Source organism: Microcebus murinus, chromosome 12, assembly GCF_040939455.1.
Source record: "Microcebus murinus isolate Inina chromosome 12, M.murinus_Inina_mat1.0, whole genome shotgun sequence".
NCBI classification, from domain to species: Eukaryota; Metazoa; Chordata; class Mammalia; order Primates; family Cheirogaleidae; genus Microcebus; species Microcebus murinus.
The window spans coordinates 20,723,558-20,745,746 of NC_134115.1; the positions used below are offsets into that span (position 1 = coordinate 20,723,558).

General features: G+C 36.8%; 1 protein-coding gene across 5 annotated transcripts in view; it reads right to left on the minus strand.

The window, feature by feature from the left end:
• CEP78 (centrosomal protein 78) overlaps positions 1–22,189 on the minus strand; it is a 45,001-nt gene that overhangs the window by 14,665 nt on the left and 8,147 nt on the right. For 3 of the 5 annotated variants that reach the window (XM_076008608.1, XM_076008604.1, XM_076008606.1), the window contains exons 6-12: positions 20,370–20,483; positions 18,818–18,882; positions 18,264–18,375; positions 16,941–16,958; positions 14,850–14,985; positions 13,606–13,651; positions 12,137–12,265 (exon numbers count right to left, since the gene is read on the minus strand). In XM_076008608.1, coding sequence (XP_075864723.1) covers positions 12,137–12,265; positions 13,606–13,651; positions 14,850–14,985; positions 16,941–16,958; positions 18,264–18,375; positions 18,818–18,882; positions 20,370–20,483 — 620 coding nt within the window. The remainder of the gene's footprint in view (positions 1–12,136; positions 12,266–13,605; positions 13,652–14,849; positions 14,986–16,940; positions 16,959–18,263; positions 18,376–18,817; positions 18,883–20,369; positions 20,484–22,189) is intronic. The other 2 variants (XM_076008607.1, XM_076008605.1) reach the window with 1 other exon arrangement.

Genomic DNA, 22,189 nt, shown 5'->3' on the forward strand with positions numbered 1-22,189 from the left:
TATTATAACTAATTCACATATAGATCTCACCAAGTGAGATCTCGGGGTAGAGCCAGAAGTGAACTCGGATACTGGGATTATAGTCTACTACTTGCATAATACATCATACTACGATAGTGAAATTCATTATTAAAAACATACCAAACTAGCACATTATAGATTTATTTTATATCCCACTCTTTCCAAAATAGGTTTATGACAGCTCACCTTAAAAGGCATATACATGTAATTATTGAGCCAGAAATAAAAAATTAAGGCCATGAAAATAAAATTCTATTCTTATTTGTGTGTCCCTTATCATAAGAAGCCCTAGTAACATACTTAACACACCTGAATTATGTAATTGCAAGTTAAAATGCAGTTTTAAAAAAGCAAACACTTTTTAAAGCACTTTATTACGTCACAAGGCATTTGTAGGTATTAACTAATTTAATCATCAAAACTCTACAAGGAAAATATGATTATTAACTCTGTATTATTTTACAGATGAGGAAACTAAGGCAGAGAGAAGTAGAGTAGCACACCAAAATCATATCATTAGTTAAGTAGCAGAGCCAGCCTTTGAACTCAGGAAGCTGGGTGCCATTCCCAGTCATAGAGGTGGTAATCTTCCCATTCACCTAGGTCAGTAAAATAGAATGGGCAGAGTGGAGTGGTCTTCAGTAATAGCAGTATGAACAATGGAACCAGGAGAAATATCACAGACCTGGGAAGGAGAGAGGACAGAGGATCAGAAACATTGAGGGAGGAAACAGGAGCCAGAAAGAATTGTCACCAGCTTTCCCCAAACACTCATCATGATCAAGGAGCAGGATAGAGACATTATGTAGGGCCAGCCATGCCTTTTCCAAAGTCCCCAGGCTCCCTGGGCACCTTGCGGTGAAGGAGGATAATGATGAGTGGTTCCAGGGGCTACCTAAGCACACAGAAGCTATGAAGGAAAAACACAAAAGAGGCTGGGGCATCTGGCATCCTCTCACTGGACAACTGGAGCTCCAAAGTTTCCTTTCTCATTCTAGGAAAGGCTCTAAGACTCTGAGGTCCCAAGAGCAATTACAGTTCTAACCCTTCCTTAGGAGGTTAAGAATGCTAACCCACAATGGAATGTCAGGGTCTGTGTCTGTCTGGTTTATCACTTGATCTGGCACTGGCAGACACTGCCTTGACCGTGGCCAGGGCTCAACAATTTACTTAATTCACAAATGGCCTGTTTTTCAAAGATCTTTAAAAATGAATTCTATTTCCAACCAGGATGAAGGTTTGGGACAACACACCTATCAAATTAGGATGGCTAAGCAAGGGAAGGAGAATGAAAATGTTCCTTTTTTCCCTTTTTTTGAAAGGGAAGTAAAACTGTTTTGAAATTCTTTACTGTAAAATCCAGGCAACTAGCCATAAGCAATCTTCCAGTTTTAGTAAAACCAGGAATGGACTAATACTGGGCCATCACCCACTCCGACTAATTTGCTTGGGGAGCCAGAACCACCCCGAGCAACTTCTTCTCAAACTCTCCTGGGACCAGCAGATGCTTTTGCCCTGCTCCCAGCTCCTACCCAATGCTCAAGCACTAGCCATCAAAATGAAGGAACCAGGAACATAGGCCTTGCTTTCATCCACAATTTGAGACCTGTGTTAGATCAACTGCTGAAGGCACTGTCCCAGCAGATTAGTGGTGCCCATTAGCCCTGCTGGTCTCCACAATGCCCCCCAAAAAGCACCTAGGACCCTGGAGACCAGACTCATACGCTAAGCAAACAATGAAGCAGGACTGTGAACTTGGCTCCATGTCCTTTCTGGTTCTTAAAGCTGAGAATCACTTAATGGAGAATTTATTTATTCAATAAATACTTTTGATCATACATATGACCAAAACTGTGCTTAGGCACAGTGGCGGTTACAGAAGAATTAAAGCATGGTCTCTGTCCTTTGTCCAGGCCTAGGGCCAGGGCTGAGGCAAGGACAGGATGCCAACAATAGTAACATTCCTGTCCCCTTCCTCCCTCTGCTCCAGAGAGAGAGCAGCAGTTCCACAGCCAACTGGCTAGTTTTTACATTCTGGGTTTGAGCAAAAGTCTTTTATCTCTGAATGTTTTCCCTCAAAATAGTCAAGGGGGATGTCTTGGAGTCAAGGATCATGATGGCTAGTTCACAGGAAAAAAAAAAAATAGAATAGAGGACAGAGGTAAACTCTCATATGATTTTCAAGAACTAAGACTCTAAGGTCCTTCAAAGCAAGGTACACTCCCTGTGGTAAGCAGAAGCCTAAAATGACACCCGAGATTCCCTTCTGCTGGGGCACGCCCCTCCTATTAATCAATCAAACACTAATCTAGGTGCTACTGTGAAGGAATTGTGAAGATATAACTAAGGCCCCTAAATCAAATGACCTTAAGATAGAGAGATTATCCGGGGAAGAAATGGCCTAATCAAACAGCTATAATAATTAAAAGGGACAGTGCTCTTCCAAAAAAGATTTTAAGTAAAAAGGAATTAGACATGAGGGAGATTCTGCGTTGCTGGCTTTGAAGAAGTAAAGCACAATGTTGTGGCAAAAAATGCAAGAAGGGAGCCTCTAGGAGCTGAGAGAGTCCCCCAACTGACAGCCAGCAAGAAAATGGGGACCTCAACCCTACAACTGTAGGAACTGAATTATGCCAACCTGAATAAGCTTGGGAGTAGATTCTTTCCCAGAGCCTCCAGACAATAATGCAGCCTTGCCGACACTTTGATTTTAGCTTTATGAGACTTTGAGCAGCCAGTTATGTCCTGCCCAGATTTCTGACCTACAGAACTGTGAGCTAAGAATGGGTATTGTTTTAACCCACTAAGTTTATAGTCTAGATGATTAATACACTACTCAACCTCCAGGTTCATGAACAAAATAAATCAATAAATCACTGTTACTGTTTTAAGCTACGGTTTGGAGGTAGTTTCTTATGTAGCAGTAAATAGAACACCTACAATTACTAAAACAGCAAGATATATTCATGTATTTTAAAGGCTTTTCAACACTCAAAGAGTTTCAACTCAAAGTTTAGTTTAACCCTGGTGTATTGAGGGGAGAAACTCTATAATATACAGACATCAGGAGATGCAATTGGTACTACTTTCTGGAGTAATCTTTAGTAAACATCACAAATTTTATGTCTGGGAATTTAGCCTAGAGAAATCATCAAAGATGTGGGCAAAAATTTATTTATCAACATAATGTCATAGGATTGTTTATAACTAAACCCTAGAAGTAAGCTAAAAGCCTCCAAATTGTGATTGCTTTAAATAAAAATAGCATATCCATATAATGGAATGCTCTATGAAGCCACTAAAAAATGGTGTCTCAGGAGTTGTATATTCAAATTTTTTCTGTATATTTTTCTTGAGAGATATTCCATAGCCTAATAAGATTCTCTGATGTGGAAAAGTATTCAATGACATGACAAAATATTTTTATACCTTTTTGAGATAAAAGGACAGGTTATAAAACATCCAGGTAAAAAACAAACAAATACACAAAAAAACCATCCAGTTATGTATACATGCAGAGCAGGTTTTTACTTCCCTCAATATGTTTTTCACTTTCAAAAAGTTCCTCAATGGGCATGCATTTTTATACTGTTTGAAAAATTAGTAAATGCACTAGTAACTTCGAATTCCTTAACGTTTCATTGTTAGTTAAAGCCAGGGGAAAAGGAAAATGAAATTGCAAAATTCCTTTATTTATTATTTATATGGTTTTACTATTTGAAACTGATATCTGAGAAATTCTAAACAAATATGCAAACAAACAAAAAAAACTCATCACAATTGGAGAAAGTAAACTAAAATGTCATTCTTTTTTTTTTTTTTTTTTTTTTTTTGAGACAGAGTCTCGCTTTGTTGTCCAGGCTAGAGTGAGTGCCGTGGCGTCAGCCTAGCTCACAGCAACCTCAAACTCCTGGGCTCGAGCAATCCTTCTGCCTCAGCCTCCCAAGTAGCTGGGACTACAGGCATGTGCCACCATGCCCGGCTAATTTTTTTTTTTTATATATATATATCAGTTGGCCAATTAATTTCTTTCTATTTATAGTAGAGACGGGGTCTCGCTCTTGCTCAGGCTGGTTTTGAACTCCTGACCTTGAGCAATCCGCCCGCCTCCGCCTCCCAGAGAGCTAGGATTACAGGCGTGAGCCACCGCGCCCGGCTAAAATGTCATTCTTGACTGCTTCTAAAGAGCACATCAAAGTATGATTACGTGAAATAGTTTCTCCCTCTAGTGGAGAGAGTTGGAGCATGTTACATTTTTATACAAAAGTATCCCCTCCCCCATTACTCCTTTAAGAAGCATGAATTATTCCTTAAAGGAAATAAGGAACCAAACAAGTAGAAAGGAAAATGACTCAATATTCCACTACTTAAATAAAACTAATGATAACATTCTAGAGTAATTTTCCTTCCTGACATCTGTTCCCCCTCCTCCCTTCTAAACACTGGCAAATTGATTTTTTCTGGAACATAGCTGTATATATTGCTACATATATTGATTCCCTATATATCAAATTTTATCCTGCACAATTGGCCCTTGAACTACACAAGCTTGAACTGCAAGGGCCCATTTATATGTGAATTTTTTCAACCAAACGCAGATCAAAAATATAATATTCACAGAATGCAAAACCTGCATCTATGGAGGGCTGACTTTTCATATAAGTGGGTTCCACAGGGCCAACTGTGGGACTTGAGTATGAGTGGATTTTGGTATACATGAGAATCCTGAAACCAATCCCCCATGTATACTGAGGCATGACTGTGTATCAAATTTTATGTTCAACTTTTTTCCATTTAACATTGCATCAATCATTTTTCAAATGATCAGAAGATTAATAACTTTCACTTTTTCAGTGGGTTACAAAATATGCCACTAAACCAGTTTATTGGTTCACTTAATCATTCCTTTAAGGCTAAACATTTGGTTTCCAACTTTTCCATATTATAAAGTTAAGTAACCAGATAAAATAACCACTTTTGGCTGGAGGCGGTGGCTCATGCCTATAATCCTAGCACTCTGGAAGGCCGAGGCAGGCAGATCGTTTGAGCTCAGGATTGTTCCAGACCAGTCTGAGCAAGAGCAAGACCCCATCTCTACTAAAAAAAATAGAAAGAAATTAGCTGGACAACTAAAAATATATATACAAAAAATTAGCCAGGCATGGTGGCACATGCCTGCAGTCAAGCTACTTGGGAGGCTTAGGCAGTAGGACGGCTTGAGCCCAGGAGTTTGAGGTTGCTGTGAGCCACGGCACTTTAGCCTAGGCAACAGAGTGAGACACTGTCTCAAAAATAAATAACAACTTTTATATATGAAGGGTTTTTTCCTCTGTATTTAGAATAATTTTCTCATAAGAAATTAATAAAAAAATAATGTTTAATGTTCTGTGATACCTATGTCCAAATGACTTTCTAAAAGATTTCTAAGATTTCTACTACTATCAGCAATGGAGAGGTCTATCATTTGGATATATCACCTCTACTATAACTGTCGGCTACTTTCCCACTTAAAGCACAGATATTGAAGGAAGGGAGTGTATTTTATCTACTCATTAGCTGTAAAACCTTGGGCAAGTTCAATGACTCTAGGCCTCAATTTCCTCAGCTGCAAAATGAAGATAAATTCACATATCACAGCGATCTTGTGAGGAATAAATGAATTAACACACATAAAACTGAGAAGAGTGCTTGGTATATAGAATATGTTCAATTAATGCAAAATGAATGAACATATAAATGCAATTAGTAGAGAAGAGCTTATAATGAAGGTTAATAGTCTCCTCCTTATACAACCAACTCCCTAGAGGCAACCATTTCTGTAATCAGGTGTTTACGTGTAAAATATGATATACATATTGAAAAGTTCATAGAACACATTTGTCAGAGAATACTCATGTAGCCACCACCCAAATCTGCAAGTACAATACAAGCTATCATCCCTGAAATCCCCTATATCTTCTCCCCACGACAAGCTCTTCTCCTCCTCCCAGAGTGAGACACCATCCTCATTTTCCCGATCATTCTTTTATATGTACATAACTCTAACAATATAGTTTAGTTTTGCCTACTTCTAACTTTATGTAAAAGGAATCATACTGCATGCAGTCTTCTGTATCTTATTTCTTTCATTCACCACTGTTCTCAAAATTCATCTGTTGTTGCCTATAGCTCTAATTCATTCTATTTTATTGCTTTATAGTTTTCCACTATAAAAACACCCACAATTTAATTTTTTTTTCCACAATTTAATTTTTAACGGATATATGGGTTATCTTCAGGTTGGGGTGTTACAAATAGTGCACATGGAGCCTTCTGTACCAGTTTTTCTAATGCATGTACCCTGGGGCACTTGTTGGGCCACCAGGTTTTTATTGCTATATACCTTCAATTGATATAATACTCAATGCTTTCTAAGGTAGTTATGCTGACTCACACTCCAGTATAGTGGGTGAGAGATTTCTATTATGCTCCAGGTCTATATATCTATTACTATTAGACTTTATTTTTGCCAATCTGATAGGAGTATAGTGGCATCCCATGTTGGTTTTAATTTTTCTCTGATTACCTATACAATTGAAAACTCTCCCATATTTATTGGCAACTTGGATTTCTTTTTTGGTGAGGTTTAAGTTAGCCATTTTTATTTTTAATTCTTCTCTGTTTCTAAATAACATAGTCATTTGACTACTACATGACTGAATTTTAGACATTATTAACTTACTGCTTTACTAAATACTAAATACTAAAAGTTCATTCACATACTTTCTTATGACCACTCCTCTCAATACAGTTGTATTACCATTAGTTTTTCCATTGGTCATGATTCCTTTAACTTCTAATGATATACAATACTTTAAAGATCTAAATTGTTTATGAACTGTACCTTTCTCAGCACCCTGCTTTATAAAATGACAACATACATGCTTTTGTTTTGCTTCTCTTTTCAGCTACTTGTCCACTTTCCAAACTTAGCTTTTACATTGTCAAATTTAATATTATATTATATTCAATGTGCAGAGTTAAGCTGTCTGTTTTTTGATAGATAATACTGAGTTCAAGAGAACAGGCAGAAAGCCTGAGCTCAAATCCCTGTTCCAACCTTACATTAGGTACAGTTTGGGCAAATTTCTTCCATGTCTTAACTTCCTTTTCTGAAAAATGAGAATGATATTAACACCCACCACATAAGGTTATTCTGAGGATTAAATGCATTAATATATGCAAAACAGGACAGTGCTTAACACATACTAAGTCCAACATAAGTTAGTTATTATTATTATATGTAAATTGATAATAAAAGCTAAAAATCAAGATAGTATTTCCATTGTTATAATCAGGTTCGTATTGCCTACTGCTAAGTTATACTGTGTCTCTGTGTACATACAGATTACACCATCTTTTACAGTTTCAGGGTCACAGTGCTTGAGTAGGGTGAACACATATCTCAAATTGCCCCGATTATTCCAGTTTGCACCCTTTGTCCTGATGTTCACCTAACACCTCTTTTTTTTTTTTTTTTTTTTTTTGAGACAGAGTCTCGCTTTGTTGCCTAGGCTAGAGTGAGTGCCGTGGCGTCAGCCTAACTCACAGCAACCTCAAACTCCTGGGCTCAAGCAATCCTTCTGCCTCAGCCTCCCAAGTGGCTGGGACTACAGGCATGGGCCACCATGCCTGGCTAATTTTTTCTATATATATTATTTGGCCAATTAATTTCTTTCTATTTATAGTAGAGACGGGGTCTCGCTCTTGCTCAGGCTGGTTTCGAACTCCTGACCTCGAGCAATCCGCCCGCCTCGGCCTCCCAGAGAGCTAGGATTACAGGCGTGAGCCACCGCGCCCGGCCTAACACCTCTTTATCCTACTAAAAAGTATTCTGGACCGGGTGCGGTGGCTCACGCCTGTAATCCTAGCACTCTGGGAGGCCGAGGCAGGCGGACTGCTGGAGGTCAGGAGTTCAAAACCAGCCTGAGCGAGACCTGGTCTCTACTAAAAATAGAAAAAAAATTAATTAACCAATTAAAAATATATATACAAAAAATTAGCCAGGCATGGTGGCACATGCCTGTAGTCCCAGCTACTTGGGAGGCTGAGGCAGCAGGATTGCTTGAGCCCAGGAGATGGAGGTTGCTGTGACCTAGGCTGATGCCACAGCACTCATTCTAGCCTGGGCAACAAAGTGAGACTCTGTCTCAAAAAAAAAAAAAAAAAAAAAAAAGTATTCTGCTTTGTTCAATGAATTAGATAGGTAGTTATCTACTACTGTGCCACTGAAAAGGGGGGAAAATTCAAGTGGATTCCTCCCTTTTGTACACCAGTGGCAGCTCAAAAATCTGCCATAGTTTAATTTGCTTTATGTTTGTACCCACAGAACTTTCTTCCCCTCTGGAGTTTGATTCCCTCCCTTTCCCTCTTTCTCACTCCTCTCTCTTCTCCCCTCCCTTCTAACAGTATCTAATACCCAGTAATATCCCTCCAGGTTTTTTAAAGCTCTCAATCACACAATCAATGCAAGCCTCTCAAATCTAGATGGGTTGCTCTCTGCATTGAATCCACTGATCCCTGAATATCTATCATCTTCCTTCTTGGTTTATTCCCCCATTTTGTAGGATTATGTTTTCAAATAACAAGAAAAGTTGTAGCATAGGTGGTAAACTTTCAAATTTGTTTACGTACAAAGTATACTATTCAGCCCCCACTTATGACTGACTGACTAAATGTGAAACCCTAGGTTGAAATTTATTTGCCTTTAAAACTTTGGAGGTATCTTTCTAAAACCTTCCAGGATCCATGGTAGTTGATGAGAAGTATGATAAAGTCTGATTTTTATTCTTTTTTAGGTAGCCAGTATTTTTCTCTCTGGAACTTACCTCTTTTCTCATTATCTTGAAATTTCACAATGAAGAGTATCTATTTATATGCATCTATTTTCATTCATCTTTCTTAATACCTGGATAGCCCTTTTCAATTTGAGGTCTGATGTTTACATTCAGCTAAGGGAAATTTTTTTTTTTTGATAATTTTTTTCCATCCATTTTTTTTTTCTGTCCTGAGATTTCTGCTAGTAACATGCTAGACCTCCTAGATGTAGCCTCTATACCGTATCATCTGTCATATTTTCCATTTCTTTCTATCTACGGAGTAATTTCCTTAATTTCTACTGAATTTATTTCAACAATCATACTTTAATTTCCAAGAGATCATTTTTGCTTTCTGGTAATTCCTTTTTAAACAATATCCTATTCTTATTTTACAGACACTGTATCTTTTTAAAGTTCTCTAAGGATGCTAAGTAGAGTTTTTTCTTAAAGTACTTTTGTTCTCTTAATTATCTGTGATTCTACCAGGATCTATTTTTAATCTTTTTTTTCCTTGTCATATTGTGGGTTTTACTCAACTATCAAGTAAACCATGGTTATTTTCTATTTAAGAATAAGACAGCCGGGCGCGGTGGCTCACGCCTGTAATCCTAGCACTCTGGGAGGCTGAGGCGGGCGGATTGCTCGAGGTCAGGAGTTCGAAACCAGCCTGAGCAAGAGCAAGACCCCGTCTCTACTATAATTGGCCAACTAATGTATATATATATAAAATTAGCCGGGCATGGTGGTGCATGCTTATAGTCCCAGCTACTCGGGAGGCTGAGGCAGGAGGATCGCTTGAGCCCAGGAGTTTGAGGTTGCTGTGAGCTAGGCTGACGCCACGGCACTCACTCTAGCCTGGGCAACAAGCGAGACTGTCTCAAAAAAAAAAAGAATAAGACAGCAGAAGCTCAGTGGAAGCCGATGACTGGATTCTCTTACGCATGAAGAAGTGGGCAGCCAGTTATGGCAGGATATTCTCAACTACCCTCTTCTAAGGGACAAAATCCACAGTAGCTACCCTAATTTTCCCGATAGTTTACTGCTTTTCAAAGTCAAATTATCTCATTCCAGGGGATAAGGGGGGAGTGGCAGGAGTCAACTCTTCCTTATAAAAACTGCCGATAAGCTCCCTCTACTTCAGTCGCATTTCTAATTCCCATCCTCTCTCCTACAGGCACATTTGAACATAGAGCTGTTCCTGCAGGGAGGATTAGATTCACTCTAAGCTATAGGCCACCCTGTTCTACTGATTCCATTTCATATTCTTACATTTGTCTTCTGTATTTCAAAATATGTAGAAATTTCTTCTGTTTTCTTGATTGCTATGGGTTTATATATTTAAAATATTTTGAAACCATCCTTTTATGGGGTTCTCAAAATGGAGAAGAGCTGAGAATGTTCTCAGTGTATCTTGAATCAGAAATTTCTTAGTTACAGTTCCTAACCTTCTTGGTCTTCCCCAATGGCTATCATCACTTTTAGAAATATAATCTCCTAGTCCCCTGGTGAAAGAAGTGAATACAACACATTTAAAAGACAATGAATGCAGATGATTTAGCATTTTGTCTTTACTCTGCAACTTAGTAATAAACCACTTAGGTGCTATAAACTGTAACTGCTCATTTAGAAGATGAAAGGGGTAATTCTACATGGTCTACAGATTCCTCCCTAACATTTTATAATATTGTAAGTACTTATCTTAAAATTTCACTACATAAATATCATTAATTTTAATTAAAAAATGAAAATCTGGCTTTCTTTTTTGAAAATCAGATAGTGATACCCACAGTCATATAAAAATAAGATAACTGCCCTTAGACCATGTAATCACACAGCAAGAAGGTGCCATCTATGAACCAGAAAGCAGGCCCTCATCAGACTCCAATTCTGCTAGAGCCTTGATCTTAGATTCTCCTGTCTCCAGAACTATGAGAAATAAATTTATGTTCTTTACAAGCCCTCTCACTTAAAAAAAAGGGGATAACTATTGCTATATTTGTAAGTTTCATACTAAAAGAAAGATGTATTTTTAAAAATTAAATGTGAATTTTGTAGTACATACAAAAAAAACAAGGCCTCCCAAAATGGTATTTCCCTTACTACAATTTATCGTCTATGCATTAAAGTTGAAATAAAATAAAATACAGTATTTTTGATTTTTCTTTTCTGTGTATTCACAGAAGTACGGAATGACTTTAGATGTCAGGTTCATTAAGCAATATAATGAAGCTCCTTAAAATTCTTTCTTTTATGAAAGGAGAATATCGATATTAAAACTTTTTTTCAACTCTCTTTTGATTAAAAACAAAGTTATATCTTCCTCTTATAAAAAGGAATTTAAGCAGGTGTGGGCCGGGCGCGGTGGCTCACGCCTGTAATCCTAGCTCTCTGGGAGGCCGAGGCGGGCGGATTGCTCAAGGTCAGGAGTTCAAAACCAGCCTGAGCAAGAGCGAGACCCCGTTTCTACTATAAATAGAAAGAAACTAATTGGCCAACTGATATATATATAAAAAATTAGCCGGGCATGGTGGCGCATGCCTGTAGTCCCAGCTACTCGGGAGGCTGAGACAGAAGGATCGCTCGAGCCCAGGAGTTTGAGGTTGCTGTGAGCTAGGCTGACGCCACGGCACTCACTCTAGCCTGGGCAACAAAGCGAGACTCTGTCTCAAAAAAAAAAAAAAAAGCAGGTGTGATAATGAGCACTTGAAGTTATTACATCTATGTGAGAGGCTGAGGTGGGAGGATTGTTGAGCCCAGGAGTTCCAGACCAGCCTGGGCAACAGCATGACCTTGTCTCTAAAAAAAAGATTCTCATATATATGTCTATATCTGTATATATATATGAATATGTATATGTAAATATAATTTTTAAAAAAGAGAGTTCAGCTAGAACCATCAATTTCCTGATCTGTAATATAAGAACCCTGAATCAGATGACTACATTTATTTACTACTCAATTTCTTTGAGTGTATCTTAAGATAATTAAGGCTTTCCTTAAACCTAATATTTTATGATTCTAAAAAAATGAAATATACTACTGTTGACATGTTTTGATTTTTATTTCTTAGGGTTCAAATGTCCTCCTGTCACCTTGTTCTAAGACAAGGAAACATTCAAAGGTATATAAGATAGAAAGGAGAGGAAAACAGAATCCCCATGCAAGCTGTCCAGCACTGATTTGTAATCAAGCCACTGTCAGATACTAAATACAGTTTGAAATAATATTTTTCATATTTTTAAAGTGACAGCTTTGTACCTGTAATGCTTCTTGTTTTAAACTGGTTTTCTCAGGCACTTCATGAACACTTTCTGAAGAATCATCAACCTCTTCGATTTCTGAGGATGAAGGACTCTCTACTGTCACAGTCACAGGAAAACCTGGTTGCTTAATGAGGACAAGATTGTATAAGTAATAATATATACAAAATACCAAATATTAAAGAAATCTAATTGAAGTGATCTTTCTGAAGTATTAATTCATTGTCTATCAATGTCTTTCAGTACTCCTTAGCCTAAAATAATCAATAACAAAGTAAAAAGACATTTATTCTCGCTACATTTATAGAATTCTGTCACACATGATTATGATTAATATTTATAATTGTTCATGTTATTTTATTAAATTTCTTTCACATAAATCAAGTGAGAGGTGAGGGTAAACATTTTTTCTCAGATCAACTTTACACTGCAGATGGGAAATTTATTCTCCACCCTCAGATACAAAGAGCCTGGAAGAAAGTATAATTTTTAGGAGGAAAATAAGAATCAGAACAATAATTAAAAAGTCCATATAGCTAAACTGTAAACAATAAAAACTAGAATGGTTTTTTAATAAATCATATACATATGTACACATACAACTAAAACTTACACATCAAAAACCTCATCTTTTCTTTACCCTGAAGCCAAAACTAGTATAATAACAATACAATTCTCATGTCAAGTTTCACTGCCAATGGAATGTTGTTCAATATGATGTTTCCAAACGTTTAAAAATTGATCTGGTCACAATCCTATAAAAAGTCTACTGATCTAAAAGAAGAGTGCTGGAATTACATAATTGTACAGAAGACAGTCAGTCACTAAGGTATAATTTCTACCACAAGCAGCAGGGCATGCAAGGGGCAGTATGGACACACAGGGTGCTCCTCTCTAATATGAGTACTGCTATCTTTCACAGAGAAACCAAAGAGTCTCCCAGGACAATGGGGAAGGAGAACCTAATACTCTGACAGAATTAGCTTGCTCCAACACTGTGAGGCAGTATGACAGGAAATGTGTGTGATCCTGGTAAAGGAAGAAGAAAAGCTCTGAAAAAGCAAAGGCTTTCGGATTGGTTGCTTTGTTTTGGCTTTAGAATCTGGTATATATACATATATATATTTATGTGTGTATATGTGTGTGTGTGTATCTCCCCCAAAAAACATTTCTTGAAAATTTTTAAGAACATTCTTGACTATGATAGCTCTGTGTTACTGGGCAACAGCTGATTCATGGAAGAAATGGCTTCCCTCTCTACAGATGAAACCACAAGGCCCCCAGCGTCTGACATACCCACAAAATTGTACCATAGTAATGGGAGAGCAACCTGGAAATTTTTAAATGGATTTACTTCAGGGAAGAAAATGTTTTCTATAAGGCTCTGTTCAATTTTAAAAGCACTGAGAATGATCTTCACCTCTTTCCCACTGCAACCCCCTACATATACATATGATAACTACATACCTGCAACTGATTATGTATATCACGAGTTTTGATCAATGGAAACCCCCTAAAGAGATATCAATGAATTAAGTTATATTTTGATGTAAACACAACACCAAGTAACACCAGGTAATAACACTTATTAGTATACTATCTATAGTATACTATCTATATAGAACTGTGTATGGAAATAACATCAAAATAATGATCTGGAAGGCTCTGCTATGGAGAAAATTGAACAGAACTTAGCAGAACATCTTTGTGACAACTCTGATCTTCCAAGATCAGAACACATGCTGTTCCTACATTCAGGATAGTTGTGATTTCCAGTCTAACTTCTTTAACTGGTGATATTAATTGTTCTCTAATTTACAACTCCTTATAACTAGGATAAGATTAGTAAGTGTCTCAAGAAGAAGATATGAAACCACAAAGTTATAAAATTAATGCGTAAAGATTGGGGACTCAGCATTACAGTTTATGCAATAATAGTTCACATTACCATTTGTCAAAAGTTTAGTGGTCACTTGCCTAATGAAGATTATACACACTGATTTAATGTAAGCAATTAAAGAGATATTTTATATAGTACCTATTTCCAAAGTCCTATTTAAAATCAATACTCTTTGCTTTCCTAAGCAATTGTTAGTCCCCAATTTCTTGAATACTACCAGGTCATTCACTTGAAAATAATCTACAGTAATCTAATTCACTTAACAAGCCTAAAATTATAATATAACAATTTTACAAGACTTTTTTGACAAAAATAACTATGACCAGCCATTCCCTGGGTAAGTAATTGGCTAAAACTAGTTAAAGCTAGTTTGATTCCCTAAATATGATTCACTAAAATAAGAATTAGGCCAGCTGATTGAGTTAGATTAAGTCTAATCTATGTGTCTCATCCATTTTGCACTAAACTATTTCCTATTTAAAATGCCCCTTTCCCATTCCTACATATCCAAATTCCTACTTCTGTGCTATAGGGCTTGGTTTAACTATATATGTTTTAAATGAAATCTTTTCTCACCTGCACACTGAAGATAATTTTAGTTTACTCTGGATTCCCACAGGGCTACAACATGCTGTGGCACTTAAGAAATAACTTGAAACCTCTAATTATAATCATTTTTTGCTTTTCTTCCTTAAAGGCCTCATGAAGCAGAAGCCATGTGTGAGTCATTTTTCCCCCTACAGAAACAACCAAGAGAACTCCCACATTACAGAAGCTCCAAAATAAAGAATTCTGAATGACTAAAAAATACCTGTTCCTTTTTGCACGTTCTGCAGTACGCCACGGCAAGAAACCAGATGCACCAGGTGGTAGAGGTATAGGAGCATAGTGTTCTTTACCAAGGGAGTGTTTGTTTCCACTACTTACAGGTTTCTTTGAAGCAAATCCTATGTTTGAGAAAGTGTTAAAAAGAAAGAATAAAGATGCACTTAAAATCTACAGACTGATTATCATTTGTGCATACTCTTAAAAGAATACAAATGGGCACCTGACATTACTGTCAGGCCATTACCAAGGCCATTAAAAACAGGATCAATTTATAAAAATCTTTTAAAATGGACCAGCAATGTTTTAAAAATTCTAGAGTAAGAAGTTATTATCATTCTAACTAAAATATAGGTTGGATATATGAGACACATAAGAGCATACAAAATAAAAGATTTCAAATTATGAAAGATCAAACATGATACATTTCATCATGCATCATGCAGAAATATTCACTTTATTGAATCTCAGAACATCTTTGGCATTTGTGAATCTCAAGTACAGATAAACATAGATACACCCATGACCCCTGCCAAACAGAACCTTCTGAATTAAACTAAAATTTCAATTTTAGATTAATTTTACCATATAAAAACCATCAAAGTTATAAGACTGAAGGTTGCTGAGTGATATGTGAATCAATATTACCCTCCTATAAGTCTGCTGACCTTCAGTGCTCATTTAGTTTCATAGAAAACATAAAAGAAACAAATAAAACCTAGTGGATAGAAGAACAAAATGTAGACACTTATCCTGTATTTCAATATTAAAGAGTCAAGTATCTTTATAGAAAATATTTGGTAGCAAAAGCTGCACATACATATTAATACTTTATTCAGAACAAATCGTACATTAAAATTCACATTTAAGGCCGGGCGCGGTGGCTCACGCCTGTAATCCTAGCTTTCTGGGAGGCCGAGGCGGGCGGATTGCTCAAGGTCAGGAGTTCAAAACCAGCCTGAGCAAGAGCGAGACCCCATCTCTACTATAATTAGAAAGAAATTCATTGGCCAACTGATATATATATAAAATTAGCCGGGCATGGTGGCACATGCCTGTAGTCCCAGCTACTCGGGAGGCTGAGGCAGTAGGATCGCTTGAGCCCAGGAGTTTGAGGTTGCTGTGAGCTAGACTGACGCCACGGCACTCACTCTAGCCTGGACAACAAAGCAAGACTCTGTCTCAAAAAAAAAAAAAAAAAAAAAAAAAAATTCACATTTAAGTATTTGTCTCTAAAATTCCTGAGGAAAAAATGTAGGTTTATTAAAATGGTTATATTTATCCTTCTAACCAATTTTACTATACAAGATCTACTTTAGCACTAGTAGGATGGCATTTAAAATAAACTGCATGTGTTAATACAGCACAAATATTTCATGTAGTATAACTTATTGATAATCATCACATGCTCCTGTGCAATTTCTCTGGACAAATGCCCTTTTTTTTTTTTTGAGACAGAGTCTTATTCTGTTGCCACTGCTAGAGTGCCGTGGCTCACAGCAACCTCAAACTCCTGGGCTCAAGCAATCCTTCTGCCTCAGCCTCCAGAGTAGCTGGGACTACAGGCATGTGCCACCATGCCTGGCTAATTTTTTGTATATATATTTTTAATTGGTTAATTAATTTTTTTCTATTTTTAGTAGAGACCAGGTCTCGCTCAGGCTGGTTTTGAACTCCTGACTTTGAGCGATCCTCCCACCTCGGCCTCCCAGACTGCTAGGATTACAGGCGTGAGCCACTGCACCTGGCCTGCCTCTTAAAATATAAAGGAGCTCTGTTCATCTTGTGTTATTTCATTTTTGTTTTCAACTTAATTACTCTCAAAAGATGTTCCTGTGTATTGTTTGTGTGCATATACCTGCTCCCTCACTTTCAGAAACTAATGCAAATATATTTTTAATTAAAACACAAAGAATGTATACTTACAGCGTTAGGAGATGAAAAAAATTCTAATAAAACTTCCTATCTTCTTTCCACATATATAATTGCAATATGAATGTGACACAATTTACATAAATTATTTAACCCCTATGTTCCCACAAATCTAACTATACAGCCAGACACTGATTTGGCTTACCTCTATGTCTCCAAATAACTGAGGCAAATCCAAAAAAAAGCCCAAGAAATAAAATTATTCTTAAAATAGCTCAGAGAGCTTATAACTTCAGTCACATTTCCGTTTTCTTTAATCATGCTAAGTATGAAAAAAGTTTTGGTTTTTATTCTCAATCCATGCTATCTTATATACTGCCAGCTGCCAAAATTACATAATTTCTAATATGTCTTATATTTTATGTTATATTACTAAGTTTTATAGATTAACCAATTTTAAGTATATAGGTCAGTGATACTAAGTCAAACAATAATATCTTCAGGTAGCATCCAAATAAAAGATTATTTGCTGTTAACTGTTTGATGATCTTAATGTATTTGGTACATAACTAAAGTTACCACATACCTTTTTCTGGGAAATTGGCAGATTATAAACTTGAAAAATTTGTTTCCTCTATATTAATTCTTATTGTTTCAAAAATCAAAGTTACTTACAAGATAAGGTCAGTTTCACAATAGATTTGGCTTAATTTATTATACTCTGTCATTCATTCTTAACATATAGAAAAGGCTATTTGTGACTAAAGATAATATGTTATAAAAAATAAAAGTTAAGGACTCTTTAGAAACAATACAAAAATACCAGAACTAGATTATACCAAATTTACATATTCAGAGAATGTAAAATTTATGTCACCAGTTGTTAAAGAGTTTTATAATGAAGAATTTTCATTAGCTGGGCATGGTGGCACATGCCTATAGTCCCAGCTACTTAGGAGGCTGAGGAAGGAGGATTGCTTGAGTCCAGGAGTTTGAGGTTGCAGTGAGTTATGATGATGCCACTGCACTCTAGCCTGGGCAACAGAGTGAGACCCTGTCTCAAAAAGAAAAAAAAAAAAAAAGAAGAGGAAGAGGAAGAAGAAGAGGAGGAGAAGAAGAAGAAAAGGAGAGGAGGAGGAAGAGAAGGAGGAGGAGGAGGAAGAAGGAAGAGGAAGAAGAAACCACTCAAAAGCACTATTAAAACTGTCATCAAAGTGCATCTCAAATTTCAACTGCAAAGTATCAGAAGTAATCATCACCCAGGAATCATATCTAAAATGATGAATATTTTATGAAAAACAAACAATAAAGACAGTTAATTTTTTAAAAATGGAGGTACTAGCATCCTTTTCCTAATGATTCATTAATATTTCTATATTCCATAAATTCTCATAATCACTATCAAAACAATTTTAGTCCTCATATGCATGTAGTCAATACTGGTTGCTATTGTAGATACTACAGAATGAGAAGAGATTTTAATTTCAGCACACTGGAACACATAAAAAGCCAAGACAGAAAGGGTTACCAATTCTAATAGTAGCTTTTCCTTTTCGACCACTTCCTAGAATTATAGTTTTCTTTTTCTGTCTAGCAGTTTTCAATGATTCCTTCACTGTTGGAGAAGTTATCCATTGGTACTAGAAGAGAGATAGTAAATATTCCATTTCAGTTACAGGTATTTATGAGAGTTTTGTCTTAACTAGAAATTATTAACATATCCTGAGTTAATAACAGGTTTGCAATCAGCAGCTCTGGGACCCCAAATTTAAAAATCATACAATATTTTCAAACACAGAAAAGCCATTTTATTTGACTGAAAACTTTAATTTAAGATGGCATAAAAGTGCCCTAATTTTACTTTATTAAAAACAGAAGAGAAGTCAGGCACAGTGGCATGTGCTTGTAATCCCAGCTACTCAGGAGGCTGAGGTAGGAAGATTGCTTGAGCCTAGGAGTTCAAGGCTAGCCCGGGCAATATAGCGAGACCCCCATTTCTTTAAAAACCAAAAAACAAACAAAAACAGAAGAAAAACAAGCAATTAAAAAGAAATTCTTTCTAGAGGAATAAACATGTTATACCTCTGACTTAGCACTCCTTCCATTCTGGACAACTTTTTTGATAACTGCTTTCATCATAGAATGATCTAAAGTAAAATGAAAATTGAAATTATAGTAATTGTTTCCCAATGAGTGGTTACTCCCATTTAAAACAAAAAGCCAAGTAATTATTGTTTTTCCCATAAAATTAAATATGAAACATGTAATTATATACCTATTTCCCTCTTTGAGTATTCTAACTTCTTCCTCAAAAACATAAGACCAAAGTATGCCACTTCTCATATTGCTCCCAGTGGCTACCACTTTGGCAGCAGAAAAGATCAAACTGAAACACTTTGGAACTAAAGTGACTTGGGATAGAAAACAAATAGCCTGGACACTGTTCAGACATCTAGCTACCAAAAAAGCACCTAATGTAGCCAAATTAAAGCCATGATACATGGTAAAAGCTGTTTTTTTTCCACAGCCTCCTCTTCTCAGTAAATGGTGCTACCCAGTTGTACAACCCTAAATAATCATTTAGTAATCTGTCTTCAAGTCTTGTTAGCTATACCTTGCTTCAACCACTTTTCACTGCCTCCAACCTTCCACCCTAAGATAAGCCATAACTACCTCCCATTTGGACCATTTCATGAAGGTCTCATAACCGGCCCCCTTATTTTCCCTTTTATCTGTTTCCCCACTTCCCAAGTCTGTTCTCTACACCAGAGTCATCTGACTGAAACACTACTCGGATCATGCCTTTTTTTTTTTCACTTCAAAACCCTCCCATCGCTTTCAGCTCATTTAGAAAACTTTACTAGATCAGGCCACTGGCTAGCTATCTGACCTCACAGCACACCATGCTCTCCCTCATTCAGCACTCCAACCATGTTGGCCTCCTTGCTTTTCCTTAAATAATCCACCCACCCTGCCACCTCTTCTATACACTCACTGCCTCCTCGTCCTAGAACGTACTCTCTCTGAAACTTCCAGGGCTGGTTCCTCTCTTAAGTCTCTACTCAAATGTCACTTCTCCAGTGAAGCTGTCCCCAAACAAACCTATCTAATATAGTCCCACCTGCCCCCATGTGTCTTCTTACCTTAAGGTATTTTTGCACTTCCTACTACCTAAATTACATTACTTATCTGTTTACACATTTTTATCAAAACTCCCCCACTAGAATGTAAGCTTCATGAGGGCAAGACTTTGCCTAGCTAGTTCACTACTATATGCTTAGTGCCTAAACCCGATCTGGCACACAGAAGTATTCGAAAATTACTTGTCAAGTTAACAAATGAATGAAATAGTCTTTCCAAGGATTCACAGGTTCCACAAGAAGAAAATAATGCTCATGGTGGAAGCAGATCTATTTTCTAGGTTCATTCTATACAAAGTAGCAGCCAAAAACAAGTTACAAGTATAACTCATTTTAATCAGTAAATTTCCTGCTAAAAACATAAGGAAGTGCAAGATTAGAAAAGTATAAAATTACAAAAGTAAACACATTAAGTTTTAAAAATTGTCAATACATGAACAAAGTCTTTTTTTCTTGCTATTTGTTAGTCAAAAAAAAAAAATGTGTTGACATACCGATGAGTGGATTTTTTCTTATATCCAGAACAACGAGAGTTCTATTGGTTTCAAGGGCCTCCAGTAAAGCCTTTGCTCCTTCATTGGTGAGGCCGCACTGTTGCAGGTCAAGTGCTTTTGATAAAAGACAAAGGGTCACTTGCCAACTCTATACAGATTTAACACACAGACAACTTTCACTTATTCATGCCTGGAAGATTCCTGCCAAAGACTAGTTATGGCAGGTTTTTAATCTTGGGTATTGAAAAAGTAAAAATAGAAAAACATATAGAAAACCATATGCACACACATAATCCAAAATAAAAAAAAAGAAAGCCCTCTTTTTGGATGTGCCATGATTATCTTCCCTTTAGTACTAAAATTTTTTTAATTTCATTTCAGAATACTACATGGGTACAAACACTTTGGTTACATATATCACCTTTGCATGGCCGGAGTCAGAGCTACAAACTGTGCCCATCCTCCAGAAAGTGTACACTGCACCCATTTGGTGCGAATTAGTACCATTATATTATCCAACATATTTTACTATTACAGAGTTGAAGAGCAACTCTACATAATTTGTAAGAGAAAAACATCACAGAATGAATATCAGTTCATAATTAGCAAGAATGCTAGTGGCAGGATAAACCTCATAGGCAAAAACTGGGTGGAGCTCAGAAATTGCACTGCATTCATAATCAAAACCTTGAACTTCAAATGACTAAAAAATTACACATAAAAGGGAAAAGAAAATAGAAGAAATGTAAGAACTGTTAGTTTCAGAATAAAAATGACAAAGAAAGAATTTTAAGGGGATACAAATAATGAATCCAAAGAATGTGTGAATAGAGATTATATGCTAAAAGCCTACCAGGAAAAAATGATGATAAGAACTCTCTCTCAGTAAAAGGTCAAAGAAGTGAACAAAGGCTTATGAAACCCTAGCACTCTGGGAGGCCAAGGTGGAAGGATCGCTTAAGGTCAGGAGTTCAAAACCAACCTGAGCAAGAGCGAGACCCTGCCTTTACTAAAAATTAATGAAATTAATTGGCCAACTAAAAATATATAGAAAAAATTAGCCGGGCATGGTGGGCATGCCTGTAGTCCCGGCTACCTGGGAGGCTGAGGCAGAAGGATCTCTTAAACCCAGGAGTTTGAGGTTTGAGGTTGCTGTAAGCTAGGCTGATGCCACTGCACTCTAGCCTGGGCAACAGAGTGAGACTCTGTCTCAAAAAAAAAAAAAAATGCTTATGAATAATAGCAGCACTGAGGCTCAACGATCTACTCATTTAAACCCAAAGGGATCACTACAAAAGCACAGGTATAAAAAAAGATTACATCAGAAGAGAATATCATATAAGCCTTTCTTTTAAAGCATCAGGTATGCTATTATATTAAAATAACTACTGAAGTCTTTCAAAACCCCATGTTATAGATTATAAGTTTGTGTCCCTCCACTATTAATGTTGAAACCCTAACCCCCAAATGGGATGGTATTAGGAAGTGGGGCCTTTGGGAGGTAATCAGGTTAAAATGAAGCCTTGAGAGTGGAGCCCTCACAACGGGATTAGTGCCCTTATTAGAAGAAAAAGATTAGAGCGCTCTCTCTACCATTTGAGGATACAGGAAGATAGTTGTCCACAAGCCAGAAGAACAACCTCACCAGACACTGAATCTAGTGGTGCCTTGATCTTAGACTGGCCAGCCTCCAGAACTATGAGAAATGCATGTCTTCTGTTTACACAACTCAGTCTATAGCATTCTGCTGTAGAAGACTAAACTGACTAGGATATTCCACAACACACAGAAATGATAAGTCAGATATATAAATCCTTACA